At 37.3% G+C, this 17,870-nt stretch overlaps 1 protein-coding gene across 2 annotated transcripts in view; it reads right to left on the bottom strand.

Annotated features, from left to right (window-relative positions):
* Window positions 1–17,870, bottom strand: part of escl (embryonic ectoderm development protein escl) — a 159,077-nt gene that overhangs the window by 73,428 nt on the left and 67,779 nt on the right. For both annotated transcript variants that reach the window (XM_090379303.1, XM_090379304.1), the window contains one exon: window positions 5,728–5,833. In XM_090379303.1, coding sequence (XP_090235429.1) covers window positions 5,728–5,833 — 106 coding nt within the window. The remainder of the gene's footprint in view (window positions 1–5,727; window positions 5,834–17,870) is intronic.

The following is a 17,870-nucleotide window of genomic DNA, read 5'->3' as shown; positions in this document are numbered from 1 at the left end:
GGAGCCAAAAAATCATGTCACAGACTGTATGGTGCCTCCTATTAGAAAAGGGATGACAATGAAGAAAAAGTGGACACTGACGTACCCAAATACACCAACTGCAATACATCCAGTGCCTCACAGTGAAGTACTATCAATTCCTGAACTGCCTGACCATTTTTCTGCACATTCTGATGAAGATGTAGACACCATGAGCATCAACTTGATATACACGAAGAAGTACAGCAGCAGTCTACATCAAGGGATCCATTTTGTCCAAACTTTTATCCAGAAGGATAAAGGTTTGGACAAAATGACCTTTATCAAAATGTCATTAAGCCAAAAGGTTTGGCTTAATGACCTCATCAGGGATGTCAAACAACCGAAGAATAAGGCAAAACTTTTGGCCTCGAGGCTGCAACAGTAGAATTGTCTATATCATTCTGTGAAGGTGACAACATTTCATACTCAAAATAAAGACTATGATAAATTCTACCAAACAGAAGGTGAACTCACTGTTTGTAAGGATGATGGTCTAATGGCAGCAATGAACAACAAGGCACATTCCCGAAGAATGGTGACTATTTACAGACGCTTCTAAGGCTAGCCTTAAGGCTGTGTTATTACACAATGAAAATATACTGCCTTCAATACCTCTTGCATATGCTGTCCACAAAAAAGAAACATATGCAAACATGGAAAACATCCTCTTAGGATGTTTTCCATGTTTTCCTCTCACTATCAGAAGTACAAGTGGCAGATATGTGGTGAATTAAAGGTAACTGCCATTTTATTAGGACTACAAAAGGGTTACACTAAGTATTGCTGCTTTCTCTGCAATTGGGATAGTCGTGCCAAGGATATGTACTGCAAGAACAGGAGTTGGCCTCAATGAAAATCATTAGCACCTGGAATGAAGAACGCAGCATGCTTCCACCACTCCACATCAAACTGCGGCTCAGAAAAATTTTGTGAAGGCTTTGGAAGTGAACGGTCCTGCATTCACATACTTGCAAGAGAAATTCCCAAGACTTAGCACACAGAAGTTCAAGGCAGGCATTTTAATTGGTCCAAAAATGAGGCAACTTTTCAAAGACAAACAGTTTGAATGTGTCCTCAGTGATAGCGAGAAATTAGTGTGCAAAGCCTTTCGATATGTTTCGACTGGTTTTCTATGAAATGTTAAAGCTGGCAACTACAGCCAGCTTGTGGAAGATCTTATTACTTCTTATGAAAATCTAGGGTGCAACAAGTCATCTTTTTTTGCACTCACATCTGGATTTCTTCCCACCAAACTACGGTGCCGTCAGTGACGAACATGGTGAGTGCTTCCATCAAGACATCGCAGCAATGGAACAAAGATACAAAAGAAAATGAAGTGCCGCCATGTTAGCCGATTATTGTTGGATGGTGAAAAGGGATGCTCTTGAAGCTGAATACAAGTGAAAGATGAAAAAAGGTCCTGTGTTTGATACAGGTATGTTTGTAGCTACATCTTACTGCCATATAAATAAAAAATACCTTGTATAAATATAAAAAATTACTTTTTTCAAAAACAAGAGCCAATCTGCTATTTTAAGCACTATTTCCATTTTTGGCACCCCAAAATCTATAAAGTAAACTTAATTTCATGCTCATAACAAGATATGACCCAAAATTTAATGTTCAGTGCAATTTATTTGCATTCCATGCATTTTTGTCTCTGCCATGAGTCTCATTAGTTCATCTAACATTCATTTAGGTCTAAGCCTTGAACAGTATTTCTTATTTGGTATAAAAAGATTACTAACTTCGATACAATTACTTCCCTCAATGCTTCCCATTTAGAATTTGCTGTTGGTAACATCATCAGATGGGCCCACTGTATAGAATTTAAAAAACTGTCCAGATCACTATAGTTACTTTTCCAAAAGCAAAAGCTTTCCCTTTACCCTTGACGGTAGTTATGAGGCCCGATACAAAAGTAATGCCTCCTAATTTTTTTCTTTCAAATGTGGCACTGCAGATCATTTTTTGTGTCAATGAGTAATCACTAGAGGTCTCTAGTTTCACCATACTGGGGGGCACTGTGATCAGTCTCATGAGTACAGCACACATATAGTTCAAAATGGTGGATGTTACAGATATACCTATCAAACAGAGTGGTGACTGAATTTCTTACCAAGGAAGAAGTGATGCCTATTGAAATCCATACGTGTCTCAAAAATGGTTATGGTGACAATACTGTACATGCAAGTACACTTTAAAAATGGGGAAAGTGACATTGTTGACAAGTCCCAAAGTGGCTGGCCAGTAATTTCAGTGACAACAGACAAGAGCCGGATCAACGAGCTGATCAAAGACTGTCGCATCACAACGTGCAAGGTATAGGAGAAACCTGCGTGATAGCCATCATAAAGGAACTAGACTACAGCAAGGTTTGCACCCGATGGGTCCCGAAAATGCTGACACATGAGCACAAAGAAGCCTGGAAAGTATGGAACTGCTTCAGTGTTACGAGAGTGAAGGAGAGGTTTTTCTTTCATGCATAATCACAGGTGACGAAACCTGGATCCACCCTTATGAACCTAAAACAAAGAGACAGTCAATGGAGTGGCACTGTCAAAATTCACTGCATAAGAAGTTCAAAAGACAGCCTTCTGTCAGAGCAACAATGTTTTGGGACAAAGATGGGGATCTTGCTTGTGGACTTCTTGGAGCGTGGCACCACAAGCACTCAGATCGATATGTGAAAATGTTGAAACCTGCATCCGTAGAGTTTGACCCGACAAAAACCTTAATGAGGTTCTTCTGAATGACAACACATGCCCCCACACCAGTCTGTGCATGATGGAGGCCACTGCAAAATTGGGGTGCACTGTTCTCCCTCACCTCTCTCATAACCCGGATATTGCACCTTCAGACTATCACCTCTTCGGCAAGCTGAAGGATGCACTCCGTCAAACCCATTTTGCAGACAACGACCAGCTCAAAAGTATAGTGTTCACGAAGCTCTCCAGAGCAAGAGTAAGGACTTTTACTGGTTTGAAATACAGTAAATATAAGTAGTTCCATTCAGAGATGGTGGAAGTACATAGAAAATGATGGTGACTTTGTGGAAAAATAACTGTGTTTATTAATGATTTAGGATTAACTGATGAAAAACACAGAGTAGGAACTGTAGGAATTAAATTTTCTGAGGAAAAAAAATAGGAGGCATTACTTCCGTATTGCTCCTCGTACATCTTTAAGTAAATCCCACATCAATACACTGTTGTGATCAGTTCCGCCCAGTGGTTCTTTTACCTGCAGATTCTTAATGCAAGAAGAGTTATTGGTTGACAATGATTGAGAGCATTGTTTTCCTTTCTTACTTCTCTAGCATGCTAATGTAGAAAATAGTCATCAACAAATCCATAAAAGTATGAGTGACCAACTTATAAGTTCCAGTCAACATCTGGAAGATTAAAATCCCCCATTTTAAGACATTCTGATTTACTGGCCCACTTATCTATTTGTCTGTACAGTTGTTCGTTATACCCATAACTGCAGGCCTATAACTCACTCCTACTCCACTTTTGCTTTCCCAGTGCTTAAGTCACACCAAACTGACTCAATATTGCTCTGGCCACCCATATCAACTGGAGAAATTCCTTAGATTTTATGATTCTTAACTAAGGGTATAACAACTCCCCCCTACTATCCTGTCTGTCCTTTTTGTACACATTGTACTCCTCATACTGAAATTCTGCACCCTTTTATGTCTGAGTGACACCACATCTCTGATATCCCAAGCAAGCTAACTTCAATATCTTCATTCAATGACTAAATTAGTACTTCAAATTCATCAAATTTATCTACTATGTTCCTAGCATTAGTACACATGCAAGCATATATGCACCTGTTATACTCAGTTATCCTAAAAGAGCCCATGTATTTGCTTGTTCAATGAGGACCCCCAGCAGGCCTTGCAATGCCTGACATTCTGCTTATGTCGAGCAGTTGAGAAAATGAAGTAAAGTTAAGAAAAAGACTGTTTTTCACCATGCCTATGGTTTGGCATGAACTAAGGAGTTACAGAGGCAACTGCTACTTATCTAAAGTTCAAGGCTATTATGCTTATTTTGTATCTGAATCTACCATCTGCTTACCTGCTTACATTTTCTCAACTAAAAACTCTCAATGCAATTTTTCAATTTTTCCATCATCAAATTCTGAATGTAATGCATATAGTGACAGCAACTATGTGCAGCATGAAAATGCATGTGAAGCACACACTTCACACAGTGGCCTAACTGATTTCATGAGAGATTTGGGCTTTCCAAAATCTTCCGACGATGTCAAGCTAAAAAACTATGTTCTTTTTTATACGCTGGCATGACCACCAGGTCAGTGGAGTTTACAATAAATCAATCAATACAAATATTAATCGTATTTAGCAGTCACGGGCTTGAACCCTGGTCCACTCAAAGAGTGTGTGCTACTGCATTTGCACTCCTGACCACTCGGCTACATCAGGCCTCAGGGATATCATTTTTTGGTACAGATAACGTAAGGAGTTCATTTCATACTTTTTCAGGAAGATTTACTTGTCTATTGTAGCAATATTTCCAGATTAATGACTGCCTCAGGAACTACTGTATATGAGCCAATTCAGTAGAGACTACTATTAAATGATTTCTCCAAAACTAGCCTGAAAAGCATTATCCTTCACAATGGGATAATTTATGCTTCCATTCCAAAGGTTCACTTAAAGGAGACGTACGAAAACCTCAAACTACTTCTTAATAAAGTTAAAGAACATAAATGCCTACTTTGTAGACAATTCTAGATTGCATGCATGTTGTTGAGCCAGCAATCAAGTCATACTAATATTCCATATTTCATACTTGAGCAGGACAACAATATTACCACCAGTTCATACAATTTATGGTTAATGAAGCAATTTGTATATAGACAAGAATCGTAATTTCCTTAGCTATTTTTTCAATCAATTTCCATGTTTATATAATATGAAACTCAAAGAAGGCATTTTTGTCAGGCCACAGATAAGCAATTTGAAGGGACAATGATCACAGCTGGAAAAAAAGAGCATGGATTAACTCCAAATATGTTGTTTTCAAACTTCTTAGGGAAAAGAAAGATGCCAATTATGAAAGTATCACTGAAAATTTCAAAAATCAGAAAGCAAGATGGGTTTGAAGGCCCATTTCTTACATTCCTCATAGACTTTCCTCTGAAAAATCTTAGTTCTGTCAGTGAGGATACAGTGTGTGCAATTTCACCAAGATATAAAAGAAATGAAGAGAAGGTATAAAGTAAACAAGATGGCAGATTACTGTTGATCTTTGAAAAGGAAGACATGGCACAATAAAACATTCATCTGAGACCAAAATAACCAACAGAATTTATTACAAGAAATCTGGTGAATCTGCTTAAACATTCACTTTTGTATTAATATTCTTCTATTTTTTTCATTTGAGTTTTGACCTTTACTTATAAAAAATAGAAACTGTTATTTAGCTAAATTAAAAATTTATAAAACAAGGAAAACTATGTTTTTCTTTTTGTGTGATTGATATAACAAAAAATTGGTGTCACTTTTGAAATCAGCATAGCAAACTTAGGAAGGTTTGAAATCAGCATAGCAAACTTAAGATATTATCATAGAAACCCCACTGTTCAAGTTTCAATTTGTAGGCCAGTGATATCAATATAAAAATTTGAAATATTTTATATGGAATTTTTCATCTATGTAAAATGAAGTACCTTTGAAAGAATAAATCTTCCCAACCATCTCACACAGTCTACATAATTTCTGTGGATATCACGTGTTGTAAAATCTGGGAAATGCTGTTTGATTGTATGAAATGGCCTGCCAAAAGAAATCTATTTTTAAAAATTGAAAACAAAAAATTTCTTAAACTGATTAAATTTTACTATTTCATTTTAGTGTCTAATAATTTAATTGCTGATATTTATTTTGATATACAGTAGAACGTTGATTATCCGGAATAATTTGAAAGGCTGATTTTTTTTTTTTTTCTACAGTAAGCTCCCGTTATAGTGGTCACATTTGCAAATTGAATTTTAATTATAATAAACAAAAGATCAAGTTTACTACCTGTTTATAACAGATTGTACAAACAAAAAGCCCAATAAACCGAATACTGCAAATTGTTTTTATTGTTTTATGGTTATGCCCACTAGAATTCTCCTTCAGAAATGTGCTGTAGAAAAATATCACAGACTATTGAGTTTTCTCAGAAACCACTAATGAATTTCAGATTAGTTTAGCTCCAGATTCCATAAGAATAATATCAGCCTGAAACTGTGTGATTTATTATTTTTCTAAATTTTTTATGGTAAAATGTGAACGAAAATAAAAGGCGTAGCTTTAACATTGCAACAAAAAAAATGGAAATTATTAACAGAATTAGAAAAGATGAAAATTTAGGAAATCTCTCTAGAGTTTAATGTGGGGACTTCAACAATTCACGACATCAAGAAAAATTCCAGTGTTATAACAGAATTTGTGTCGATTATGGATAGTGAAGGAGGATCTAGCAGGGAAAAAAAATGTTGAAACCTGAAAATACTGCTTTAGACAGTGCACTTTAATCAAAAATAAGAGGTAATAAAGATTTTAAGACAAGCACAGGTTGGATGAAAAACTTTAAACTGAAACACAGTATACATGAACTAGATATACAATGCGAGAAACTCTCTGCACACGAATCGACAGCGGTGTCCTTTGAAAAGTAAGTTTGCTTCAGTTAGAGCAAATTAAGAGAAAAAAAAAGTTTATAATGTTGATGAGATGGGATTATTATGGAAAGCATTACCGAGAAAAATCCCTAGCCACTAAAAGAGAAATGCCTGCACCAGGTTTTAAGATGAGAAAAGAGCGAGTTACAATTGCTATGTATGCAAATGCCACTGGGATGCACAGATTGTCTGTGCTCGTTATCGGTAAGTCGAAAAAACCAAGGGCATTTAAAAATCTTTCTAATTTTCCTGTTTTGTATAAAAATGCCTGGATGGATGTTTCTGTTTTCCGAGATTGGTTTATAATTTTTTTAAATTTAATTTAATCGTAAGATAAGATTAAATTTATTTAATCTTACCTTACGATTTCGAAAAATTATCCAGTTCGATTATTCGGAAAAGGTCTGACATCAATTGTTCCGGATAACTGACACTCTACTGTATTACTGAATATATGAAAATAATGAGCTGTGGATTGTGTAAGCAACAATGGTTACTCTTGTAAATGTGCAGACTTCCAATTTCACCGTTACAGGGTGGACCACTTTTTAGGTTTTTATTTGTCAGTTTATTTATTTATGAAATCATTCACTGATCAGTCGTTACTAATAACTGATGGGTCTAATTTTAGTGCAATGGAATTCACCAACTTTCCCTCAAGGACAGCTGATGATCAGACCACTTTGAAATTCTGCCTGTCTGCACTACGACAAAACCTGGATGATGCAGTTTTCTATTCAGCTCCATGACACTTTTAAACCTGCTCTGTTTTGTAAATAGCTGGTGTAACCAACCTTTTGTGTTAAGGGAGATTCCAAACCTTAGGATAGAGAAGAGTGAAACTGAAACACTCACAGCAAGTGGAATCTAATACTCACACTGTCATTATGGAATATCAGATTAATGTTATAGCCCAGTGGCTGCTAGTCACTGTGTCTTATTAATTCAATATTAGAAACAGCAGGAGCTTCTTATGAGGTGAGTCACTTAATAAGAAGCTCTTGCTATTTTTAATATTGGAATAGTAGATGTACTGAATATTAAAATATGGACAAAATAATATATATAAAAAAATAATAATAATAAATAAAAAAAAAAAAAAAAATCTATATACAGTCCATTCCGGTTATTTGGGACACATTGGGACTAGTGCATTTTGGCCCGATTAAGCAGCTGCCCCAATTATCCGAAGTTTCACGTAAATAGTTAAAAATACAATGTATCCCCCCCTCTACAATTAGTTCACTGTACAATCAAATCACGTTACAACGAACTCACCATAGTAAAGTATCGTTCACTATACGATGTGTAGTAAGTGCCGGTCATTGTGATCATGTTTGTGAATTGAATTTTAATTCTATTAAACAGCGATTCTAATTAGCAAAAATAGGAGGAATATTATCCACAGGCTACAAAAGCAAAGATATATTAAGCACAAATTTACCCTTTATTACCTTACCAATTAGAAAAATTAAATGATATGTGAAAATCGGAAGAATATACTTGATATTCGGAATAATTAATACGTACTGTAATATGTACATACTAACTAGTTGACATTTCTGTTCACCGACATTTGTGGGTGGGGTTAAAATGTAAAAAGATAAGTAATCAATAACAAAGAACATGGCACACACAAATTGCAAGTAACACGATACGCGCAAGTGAGAATGGAGTAACGAGTTACAAAGCTTTAAAAATAGGAATGAAGAGAAGATCTGAAAATTAATTTTTTTATATGATTGAAGATTCCATGGAAGTGTAAACACATTTCACCAGCTGTCGGTATTATCGCAAATTCAGTAAGATCGAGTTTACTGTCCGTTTATGATAGATTTCACTAACAGAAAAGCCCAACAAACAGGTGACTGCTAATTGTTTTATGGTTGTGACCTCCAGAATTTCGACCGAACCACGTGGTACCGTCGGACACAATCGTAGGGTAATCTCCAGTGCTGCGGTCTCCTGCCCCGATTAAACGGCATGCTGTCCCAATTAAGCGAAGTAAACCCTGGCTATTTTCTCGATTCGTTTCTGTTTTTTAAGATTTGTCCCAAATAAATGCCTGCCACAATTAACTGGTGGCCCAAATAACCGGAATCCACTGTATTAATACAAAAGCTGTTTTCTTGACATGGCTATTGTGAATGATAGGCCTAACCGATCGCGGTGAAAGTGGTCTCAAATTGATATTTCTTCCTAGATGTGCAGAAAAATGGGAAAAAAGAAAAATTCTGAATAGTTTTATTTTACGGAACGGGCCAGTTTTGTCTACTAGCAATGCCTACCTTAGCCCCACTACACCCATGCTACTCTGATTGGTCGTGTTGAACGTATGTACCTTGCAGCAAAGAAGAAATATGCATTTTCGTGCTCCTGCAAATGCATCTAGGATCGGTCTGAAATGTGCATTTAAGGATCAAAAAGATTTAATATATCACAGTATTGGCTTATTTAGTGAAAGGTGTGTTCATTGTGAAGCCTTACATTTTAAGTGTGAAAAAGTTGGGATCATTTTATTTTACTATGGAATATAGCAATTTCAGAAGGATTGATCAATGGTACGAGACTTACAGTCAAAATTATGCATCAGAATTGTTTGGATCTAGAAATAATAACAGGAGAAGCTAAAGGAAAACGGGTACTCTTACCGCATGTAGATTTGACTCCATCTCAATTGGCTTTGCCATTCTCATTTAAGAGACGGCAGTTTCCTATTCGGCTGGCTTTTGCGATGACTAAAAATAAAAGTCCAGGGCAAACATTTGTTAGAGTCAGAATTTCGCTTCTAAGCCTGTATTTAGTCATGGCCAAATGTATGTAGCAATGTCTTGGTTCCAGCATGTTAAGATAAGGTTACTAGAAGGGTAACCTTATCTTACAAAATGCATTAGAAAAGGTGTGATGCCTAAGGAGTGGAATAATGCAATCATAGCTTTGCTGCATAAGAAAGGAGATAAATCAGAAATTGGAAATTATAGACCAATCAGTTTGTTATCTCACATCTATAAGTTGTTCACAAGGGTCATTACTAACAGATTAGAAAGAATACTTGATGACAATCAACCGAAAGAGCAAGCTGGCTTTAGGACAGGATTCTCAACTAGGGATTACCTTCATGTAATGTCACAGCTAATGGAGAAAGCAAATGAATATAAAACACCACTATGCCTGGCATTTGTGAATTATGAAAAGGCATTTGACTCCATACAGCATAAGGCAATGTTTCGGGCACTCGAAAGACAAGGCATAGATACCCCATATATTATGATTTTGAAGAAAATATATGAGAATGCTACCTCCTTTATTAGACTAGACAAACACAGTAGTAAATTTAAAATTGAGAAAGGAGTTTGACAAGGAGACACAATATCTTTGAAGTTGTTTACTGCTGCTGCTCTTGAGGAAGCTTTCAGAAGATTAGACTGGTCGCAGAAAGGAGTCAATGTGAATGGAGAGTACCTAAACCATTTACGATTTGCAGATAACACTGTGGTCATAAGCCACAATCCCAAAGAATTAGAAGAAAATCTTAATCAGTTATGCACAGTTAGTAAGGATTTTGGACTAAAAATGAACATGGCTAAAACAAAAGTAATGTTGTTGTTGTTATTTGGTTTTTAGGAGCATTAGCAACTAAGGCCATATTGCTCCGGGGATATGCAGTGGTCATTCCCTGACCTTTCTGCATCCTCCGTATTTGGTGGTCACGGGCTCGAACCCCGGTATAATCAAGAAGCGTGTGCTATGCACTGCTGCTCCTGCCCACCTGGCTACGGAGGTGCCCACAAAAGTAATGATGAACAAGTATGCCACAGAAAGGGATATAATGATTGAAGGAGCAGTAATTGAAAAGGTGGAGTCATATACTTATCATTATAATGATAAATGGCTGGAAGTCAGGAGAAGAATAAAGTTTGGATGGATAGCACTCAGGAAATATAGTCACATACTGAAGAGCAATATCCCAATTTGTCTGAAATGTAAAATAATGAACCAATGTATATTCCTCACCATGACTTATGGAAGTGAAACTTGGGCACTCACCAAAAGAATAGAAGAGAAGTTGAGAACTACACAGCAAAGAATGGAACAAATTATATTGGGAATCAGACTGTTAGATAAGAAGAGAAACACACATGGATTAGGCAGCAAACTCAAGTAAAGGACATTCTTATCAAAAGTAAAGAACTAAAATGGTCTTGGTCAGGACACATAGCTCGAAGACATGATGACAGATGGACTAAGAAAATAACAGAATGGTACCAAGAGGAGCTAGAAGAAAACTTGGAAGACAACGACGGAGATGGACAGATGAAATTCATGAGTTTGTGGGTAGTAAATGGATGGCCATTGCACAAAACAGAAGGAACTGGAAAGTTGCTGGAGAGGCCTTCATCCTGCAGTGGATTGAAAATGGCTGATGATGATGATACCAGAAGAGCACAATAATATAAAAAATGTCATTTTCAAAGAAGTATTATAGAGATTGTACTACATTTTGTAAGGTGAACTTGTTATGCAACACGAGCATTCTGAATAATCTGGAAATGGTGAAACAAAAGAACATTTATAAGTTTCCTCAGATACAAGAGATGAGAAAGGATTTGCCGTGTACTGGCTCACCTGCTCACGACAAAACACGGACTACATTTCTTTAGGACAGCTAGAGAAAAACTCTGCTACTAATTGCAAAATTTTTGCAACGGGTACAGCTAGTATACATATATATATATGGATGAAACACTACACACCAATCTCGGAAGCTTTGCAATGTGCTGAGAAATGCTGTTTGATACGATGTTCAAAGTGAGTTTAGTTTCAACAGGACCCTATGGATTGTGTAAGTATTTATGGCCACTCTTTAGTATTATGATAATGATCAAAACTGCTACAGAATGGGGCCATAACAGCTTTGCATACCAACTTTAATAAATGCTTTTTTGGTTTGATTATGCTGTAATTTTATATGTACTCTTGATGTACTGTTAAGCACTTGTTTTGTGCAGCTTTATTAAAATTGTACACTTCCCCCACCCAGCACAAAGCTTTCATTCAGCAAACACATAATATAGTAAAACTTTGATTTAATGGACTATACGGGGACTAGGCTGTCTGCTAGATCTTATTTTCTAATAAATCCAAAAGAAATAAGTATAACTGTTGAAGTCACAAGAATGTTATGAAAAAGTGCTGAACAATGAAACAAAAAACATTAAACTAAATGAAATAAAAAATTAAACTGAGCTAAAGTTTATTCACAGCCTCAAGAGCTCTCAATCACTTTCACTGGATCTTCAGATTACTTCAATAATGTCCGACAGAAGGTGACGGTGAGGAAAAATCCTAGCTGTCCATCACTCTCTAAGATGAGAATCTTGTAAAGGATGTGCAGGCTTGAAACAGTAACCAAGCTTTCACTGGGTGGTTTTCTTATGCTGACCCTAAATAATAATCTTCCTGAGAGTCTTTAAGTTGTGGTATTAAGCTGCAGCTGACAGCTCTGGCTTGAAGATGGACTCCTCTTCCTCATCAGTCTACTTCTTCAACAGTAGCAGTAATAACTCAGGCAATCTCTTCCCAAGTGAGAATTTCATACCCAAAGTCCACCCCACCTCAACAATTTCCAACTGCACAGCAATGTCTTCAGCATGACCAAATTCAACAGTCTCTAACATGGTCTGGTGGTAGCTTTAAATTTTTAAATGTCAAAATCCACATTCTTGTTATAGAGGATTTAGTACCAGCCACTTCAAAGGGAGCAGACCATCTCTTTTCATACCTTGATCCAATAGCTGAATAACAGAAGTTGTATTAAGCAGTAATGCCAGATACTTAATTTTTTTGTGTGGCTGAAGAGTTTTTCAGTTAGCAACAATGTGATCATCAATGAAGGAGTGTCACTGATCATCACATTGTTGCTAACTTTTACTTTAGAAAAGCCAAAGGTTAGGCATTTGTAGACAAGAGGAAAACAGGTTTTTTTGCCAAAAACAGGCAAACTGGAGGGTTTTTTAAAGTCCACAGTCAACTACAAATAGTTTACCATAGGATTGTTTACCAGCACAGTAGGCTTTTAAACATTAGCTTACCTAACATTTTTCTGTTTTTAGCCTCTCTTTTAAACATCAACTGATTAAGATTGCTTCACGAAAGGATAATATAGCAGAGTTTGTACCTCTTCAGAAATGTTAAATCAAAGTTTTGTTTATAACATTAGCATAAGCTGTTCAGACTTAGCTGTTGAGAGTATTTCAAAAATTTCACTAGAAAGAAGAGATCTGAATTCAGTTTTTTTGTGTGGTTCAATATTCTCTGATACTCAGTATTATGATAATGAATTATTAAAACGACAATAATGTCCTTGTAATAAATTGTTATATTTCATGCTTCCTTGCGTCAGTTCCCCAAACAAGGATGATTGTACATCAACTGTCTTCGTTCATGATAGAATCTGGTTGTTACATCAAAGTGACAGAACTGATTAGCAAAATATCTATTTCTTTACTTTCAATGATAATGAGAAACAACAGAAACTTTATTATTTTTTTTTTTTGCAAAATTGATTCATTTCAATTTGGTTTAAAAAACTTATTAGTATTATTAGGGGCAAATAAGCTTAAAAACCATCAGCCAAAGGGGGGGGACCCCTTCTCATATCCCCACCAATAATATTTCTAGTTCTTCCTGAATACAATTCAGGAAGAACTAGACAAATACAACATCGTCCTCCAAATACAATTATATTTAATTGAAAGTTAAATATGGTCCTCGAGGTTGCACACATTCTCTCAGATATGCCAGACAAGCTGTGCTTGCTACTTGGGAGTCTAAAACGTTGATGGAACTGATATTCGAGTGACACCCAAGTCAAGTGGACCCAATTTCGGCGAAGTCCAGACAGTCTGTGACAACCAAATCCACTGCTTACACCTTTACAATGGTGGGACTGTTAGTAATCCTGGGTATAACCTCCATGCACAAGCACACTGTGGATGACCACCCAGGTGTGAACCAACATAAGCAGGGGTCGAAGTGTGGCGCCCATTCTTCCACACAAAGGAATGCCACCCCTCTGTGTCACCAGGCAATACTAGGTGGTAGATGATTCTCATCAACCGGTGCAATACCACCACTCTGCTTATTGGAGGCTTGAAGTGGTGGAATTCATGTTTAGTCTCCAGAGCTAAGTTCCGGTCAACCCTTCCCCATCTCTTTCATCATTCAGTATGACTGATGTATTTTGAGGATATGATGAACACCATGGAAAAATCCAAACTTCCTTACATTTCAAGAGTACAGCTCTAAAACGGTGTTCGCAGGCCAGCCGCTAGCTTGTATACTGGACCGAACCTATTGGTAACTCTCTAGGAGGCTTCCTGATCAGCTAGTGTATAATCTTCCTACCTCTACTCTACCAGATAGTGACTGGAGGGAGTCTGAGTAGTGTGTATGCAGGGGGGAGGGGCATTGCCAAGGCCACGTTATGTCAAGGACCCGGGTATATTCTTACCATGTGTATGCCATATCCAAAAATTTCATTACTTCATACAGCATGCCCCCCACCTTTTCTTACTATTGAATATACCATGAATTGTCAAACTAATAGGGTAAGCTTATCTGCGAAAAGATCTAACTCTCCCAAACACTTCCTAGTTAATTTCGCAAATATACATGGTCTCAGTTCTAATCTCAATGATGTCCATTTCCACTTACAGTTTGCCAAATCCCACATACTTTTTCTGACAGAACCTCAGTTATTGGTTGATTCAACCACTGCTGTTCATCTCAGTTGCCCAAATTATTTGCTTTTTAATTCCTTTCGCCTCAAAGGTGATACTTGTGCATGTGTCCATTCCGATATTCCCTGTCAGAGACTTGGTAATTTGGAATCTCCTCTTTTTGATCTTCTCTGGCTTAAAATCTCTCTACCTCATTCTGTCAAATTCATCTGTTGTCTCTATTGTTCACCCAACTCCACTAATCTCTTTGCAACTTGACTTTCTCCAGTCCAACTTTCCTAACAGTGAGGTAATTTTCCTTGGTGATTTTAATGTTCACAACTCCAGCTGGGACTCTAGTCACATAGACACAGCTGGTCGAGATGCTGAGCTTTTGCAATTACCAATGAGCTCGCACAGATTGTTCATTCACCTACCAGAATACCGGACAATCCTAACCATATAACCAACATGCTTGATCTTTTTCTCACAAACAACCCTTCTAAGTACACGGGTGAAGTGAGTGGTCCTTTAGGCATCTCAGATCACAACTTGGTGATTGTCTCTTCTTCAATGGAGCCTTTATCTCATGGCTATTCCCAACCTCGTGTTGTTTAGCATTACAAGAATCCAAAATGGGATGACCTGTGAGATTTCATTTCTTCTTTTCCTTGGTCGGAATACTGTTTCAAAATTTCTGATTTCACCGTTCGCTCAGATCATGTCAGAGAAATTATTCTCGTAGGAATGGAATCCTTTATTCCACACTCCACGTTAAAATGTCGTCCTTTATCTAAACCTGGGTTTTCCAATAAATGTACTAAGGATGTTCGAGAGAAGAATGTTGCATATCGTAATTGGCTTGTTTCCAATTCTTCAGTTTCACTTTCTGCCTACACCAAAGCTCACAACAATTGTAAAGCAGTCATTAATCAGTCCAAACTAGATTTTGAACAATCTAAGGGTAGCAAACTTGCTTCTTCCCTAATTGCAGCTGAGCATTCTGGTCTCTTCCTACAACTATTGGCACAACTTTTGCCTATCTCTGCTTCCACCTCTGTCAAAACCAGATAGTTCTATTGTCATTTCAGCCAAGAATAAAGCTGACCTGCTAGCATCCCATTTTTCTTCCAACTCATGTATTGATGATCTTGGTAAAATACCCCCCCCCCCCAACATGCTCCATTCAATGCCTCCTGTGGCCTTCTGTCAAAAGAAAGTGAGAAGGATTTTGATAAATCTTGATGCTCAGAAAGCTTGAGGTGCTGATGGTATTTCTCCACTTGTTCTCAAAACCTGGGCTCCTGAACTTACTTCTGTTCTTTGCCGCCTTTTTTCACTTTCTTATTCCAAAGGTGTTTTTAGATTTTGAACAGGCTAAGAGTAGAAAACTTGCTTCTTGCCCTAATGGTACTGAGCATTCTGGTCTCTTGCCAAAGCTACTGGCCACAGCTTTTGCCCATCTATGCTCCCACCTCTTTAAAAAACAGATGATTCTATTGTCACATCAGCCAAGAATAAAGCTAGCATCCCATTTTTCTTCCAACTCATGTATTAATGATCTTGGTAAAACACTTCCCACAATTCCCAACACGCTCCATTCAACGCCACCTGTGGTCTTCCGTCAAAAGAATTTTGACGAATCTTGATGCTAAGGAAGCTCGAGGTCCTGATGGTATTTCTCCACTTTTTCTCAAAACCTGTGCTCCTGAACTTACTCCTATTCTTTGCCGCCTTTTTTCACTTTCGTATTCCAAAGGTGTTTTTCCTTCTGCTTGGAAATTTGCTCATATCCAGCCAGTTCCTAAAAAGGGTGACAAATCCTTCCCATCCAATTATCGTCCCATTGCAATTACTTCTACTCTTTCTAAAGTAATGGAGGAATCAATTAACTGCCAACTCTTAAACTACCTAGAAATCTTCCATCTGATCAACGATCGCCAGTATGGATTCCGTCAGTGTCAATCCACTGGTGATATTCTGGCTTATGTTACCCATTTATGGACTAATTCAATGGAAAGGTTCGGTGAAACACAAGTAGTTGCTCTTGACATCTCAAAGGCTTTCGATCGTGTTTGGCATAAAGGTCTTCTAAACAAGCTTCCATCTTATGGTTTGCCAACTGTTTTTTGTAATTGGTTATCCAGTTTTCTGTCTGATCGCTCACTGAGGGTGATGGTAGATGGCTGTCTGTCTTCTAACTTCTCCACTAATGCTGGTGTCACCCAAGGTTCAGTTCTTTTCCCCATTCTTTTCCTCTTGTATATTAATGACCTTCTTCCATTGACCGGAAATCCCACCCATAGTTTTGCCGATGATAGCACATTGCACTCCACTTTCGAGTTTGAGAAACCTTGCCCTGCTCAAACAGTTTCAACTTCTTGAATATCTGCTACCAATTCTTTAAATGGCAATCTATAAAAAAAAAAAAAAAATCTCCAGGTTATTCTCCAGTGGGGCAAAGGCAACTTAGTTGATTTCAATCCTTCTAAAACTCAGTCTTGTTCTATATCTCGTAAAAAGGATTGTTGTGCTCCTATGCTTATCTTTGGTGACACTCCCAATTTCTAGGCAAGATGATATATCTCTTTTGGGGATCACCCTGACTTCTAATCTCTCTTGGCACAAGGATATTACAAATATTGCTTCCTCTGTATCCAAAAAACTTGGTTTTCTCTTTCGCTCTCGACGTTACTTTTCTTCCAAGCAGCTGTTCACTCTGTACAAATCGCAAATCCGCTCTACCATGGAATATTGTTCCCACATCTGGGGTGGTGTCCCCAAAACCTCTCCCAGGCATCTAGATTCCATTCAGAAGAATGGTAGTTAGGTTAATTAATGACTCATCTCTAACAGTCTCTCCACTCTGTCTCATAGACGTACTGTTTCTGCTGCATGCCTTTTCTACAGATACTTCCATGGGCACTGTTCTTCTGTATTGGCTTCTATAATTCCTGCTCTCTCTTTCAAAACAATCTGAACACGTGCCGCCACCAGCGAACATCCATTTACTGTCCAACGTCAAACTCAGAACCAATTTTCATCTGTCTCGTTTATTTATTCAACTGCCGTTTTCTGGAACAACCTTCCTTCATACTTATTTCCTAAAAATTATAGTCTACAGAAGTTCAAGTCTAATGTCAACAAATATCTTATTTCATCTTTCCCATCTCCAACCCATGCATGGTACTAAGTACTATAGTGTCTAATACCTCTTGTGTTTGGGTTTTCATAAAAAAAAAAAATAAATAAATAAAAAATATTTAACTTAACACAACCAATAACCCAGATGGACAATTTGCTATCTATGAATTTCATTTCGAGCAAGCTTTCTTATTTTAACTTTTGACTGCAGTAAAGAAACAAAATTTAGTAAATAAATTTGATGAATTTGAAGTGCTGATCAAGACATCAAAGGCAGAT

The sequence above is a fragment of the Mastigoproctus giganteus genome, chromosome 8 (genome assembly GCF_048544385.1).
Source record: "Mastigoproctus giganteus isolate SK-2022 chromosome 8, ASM4854438v1, whole genome shotgun sequence".
NCBI classification, from domain to species: Eukaryota; Metazoa; Arthropoda; class Arachnida; order Uropygi; family Thelyphonidae; genus Mastigoproctus; species Mastigoproctus giganteus.
The sequence above is the reverse complement of the archived record's forward strand: the minus strand, read 5'-3'. Positions and strand labels throughout refer to the sequence as shown.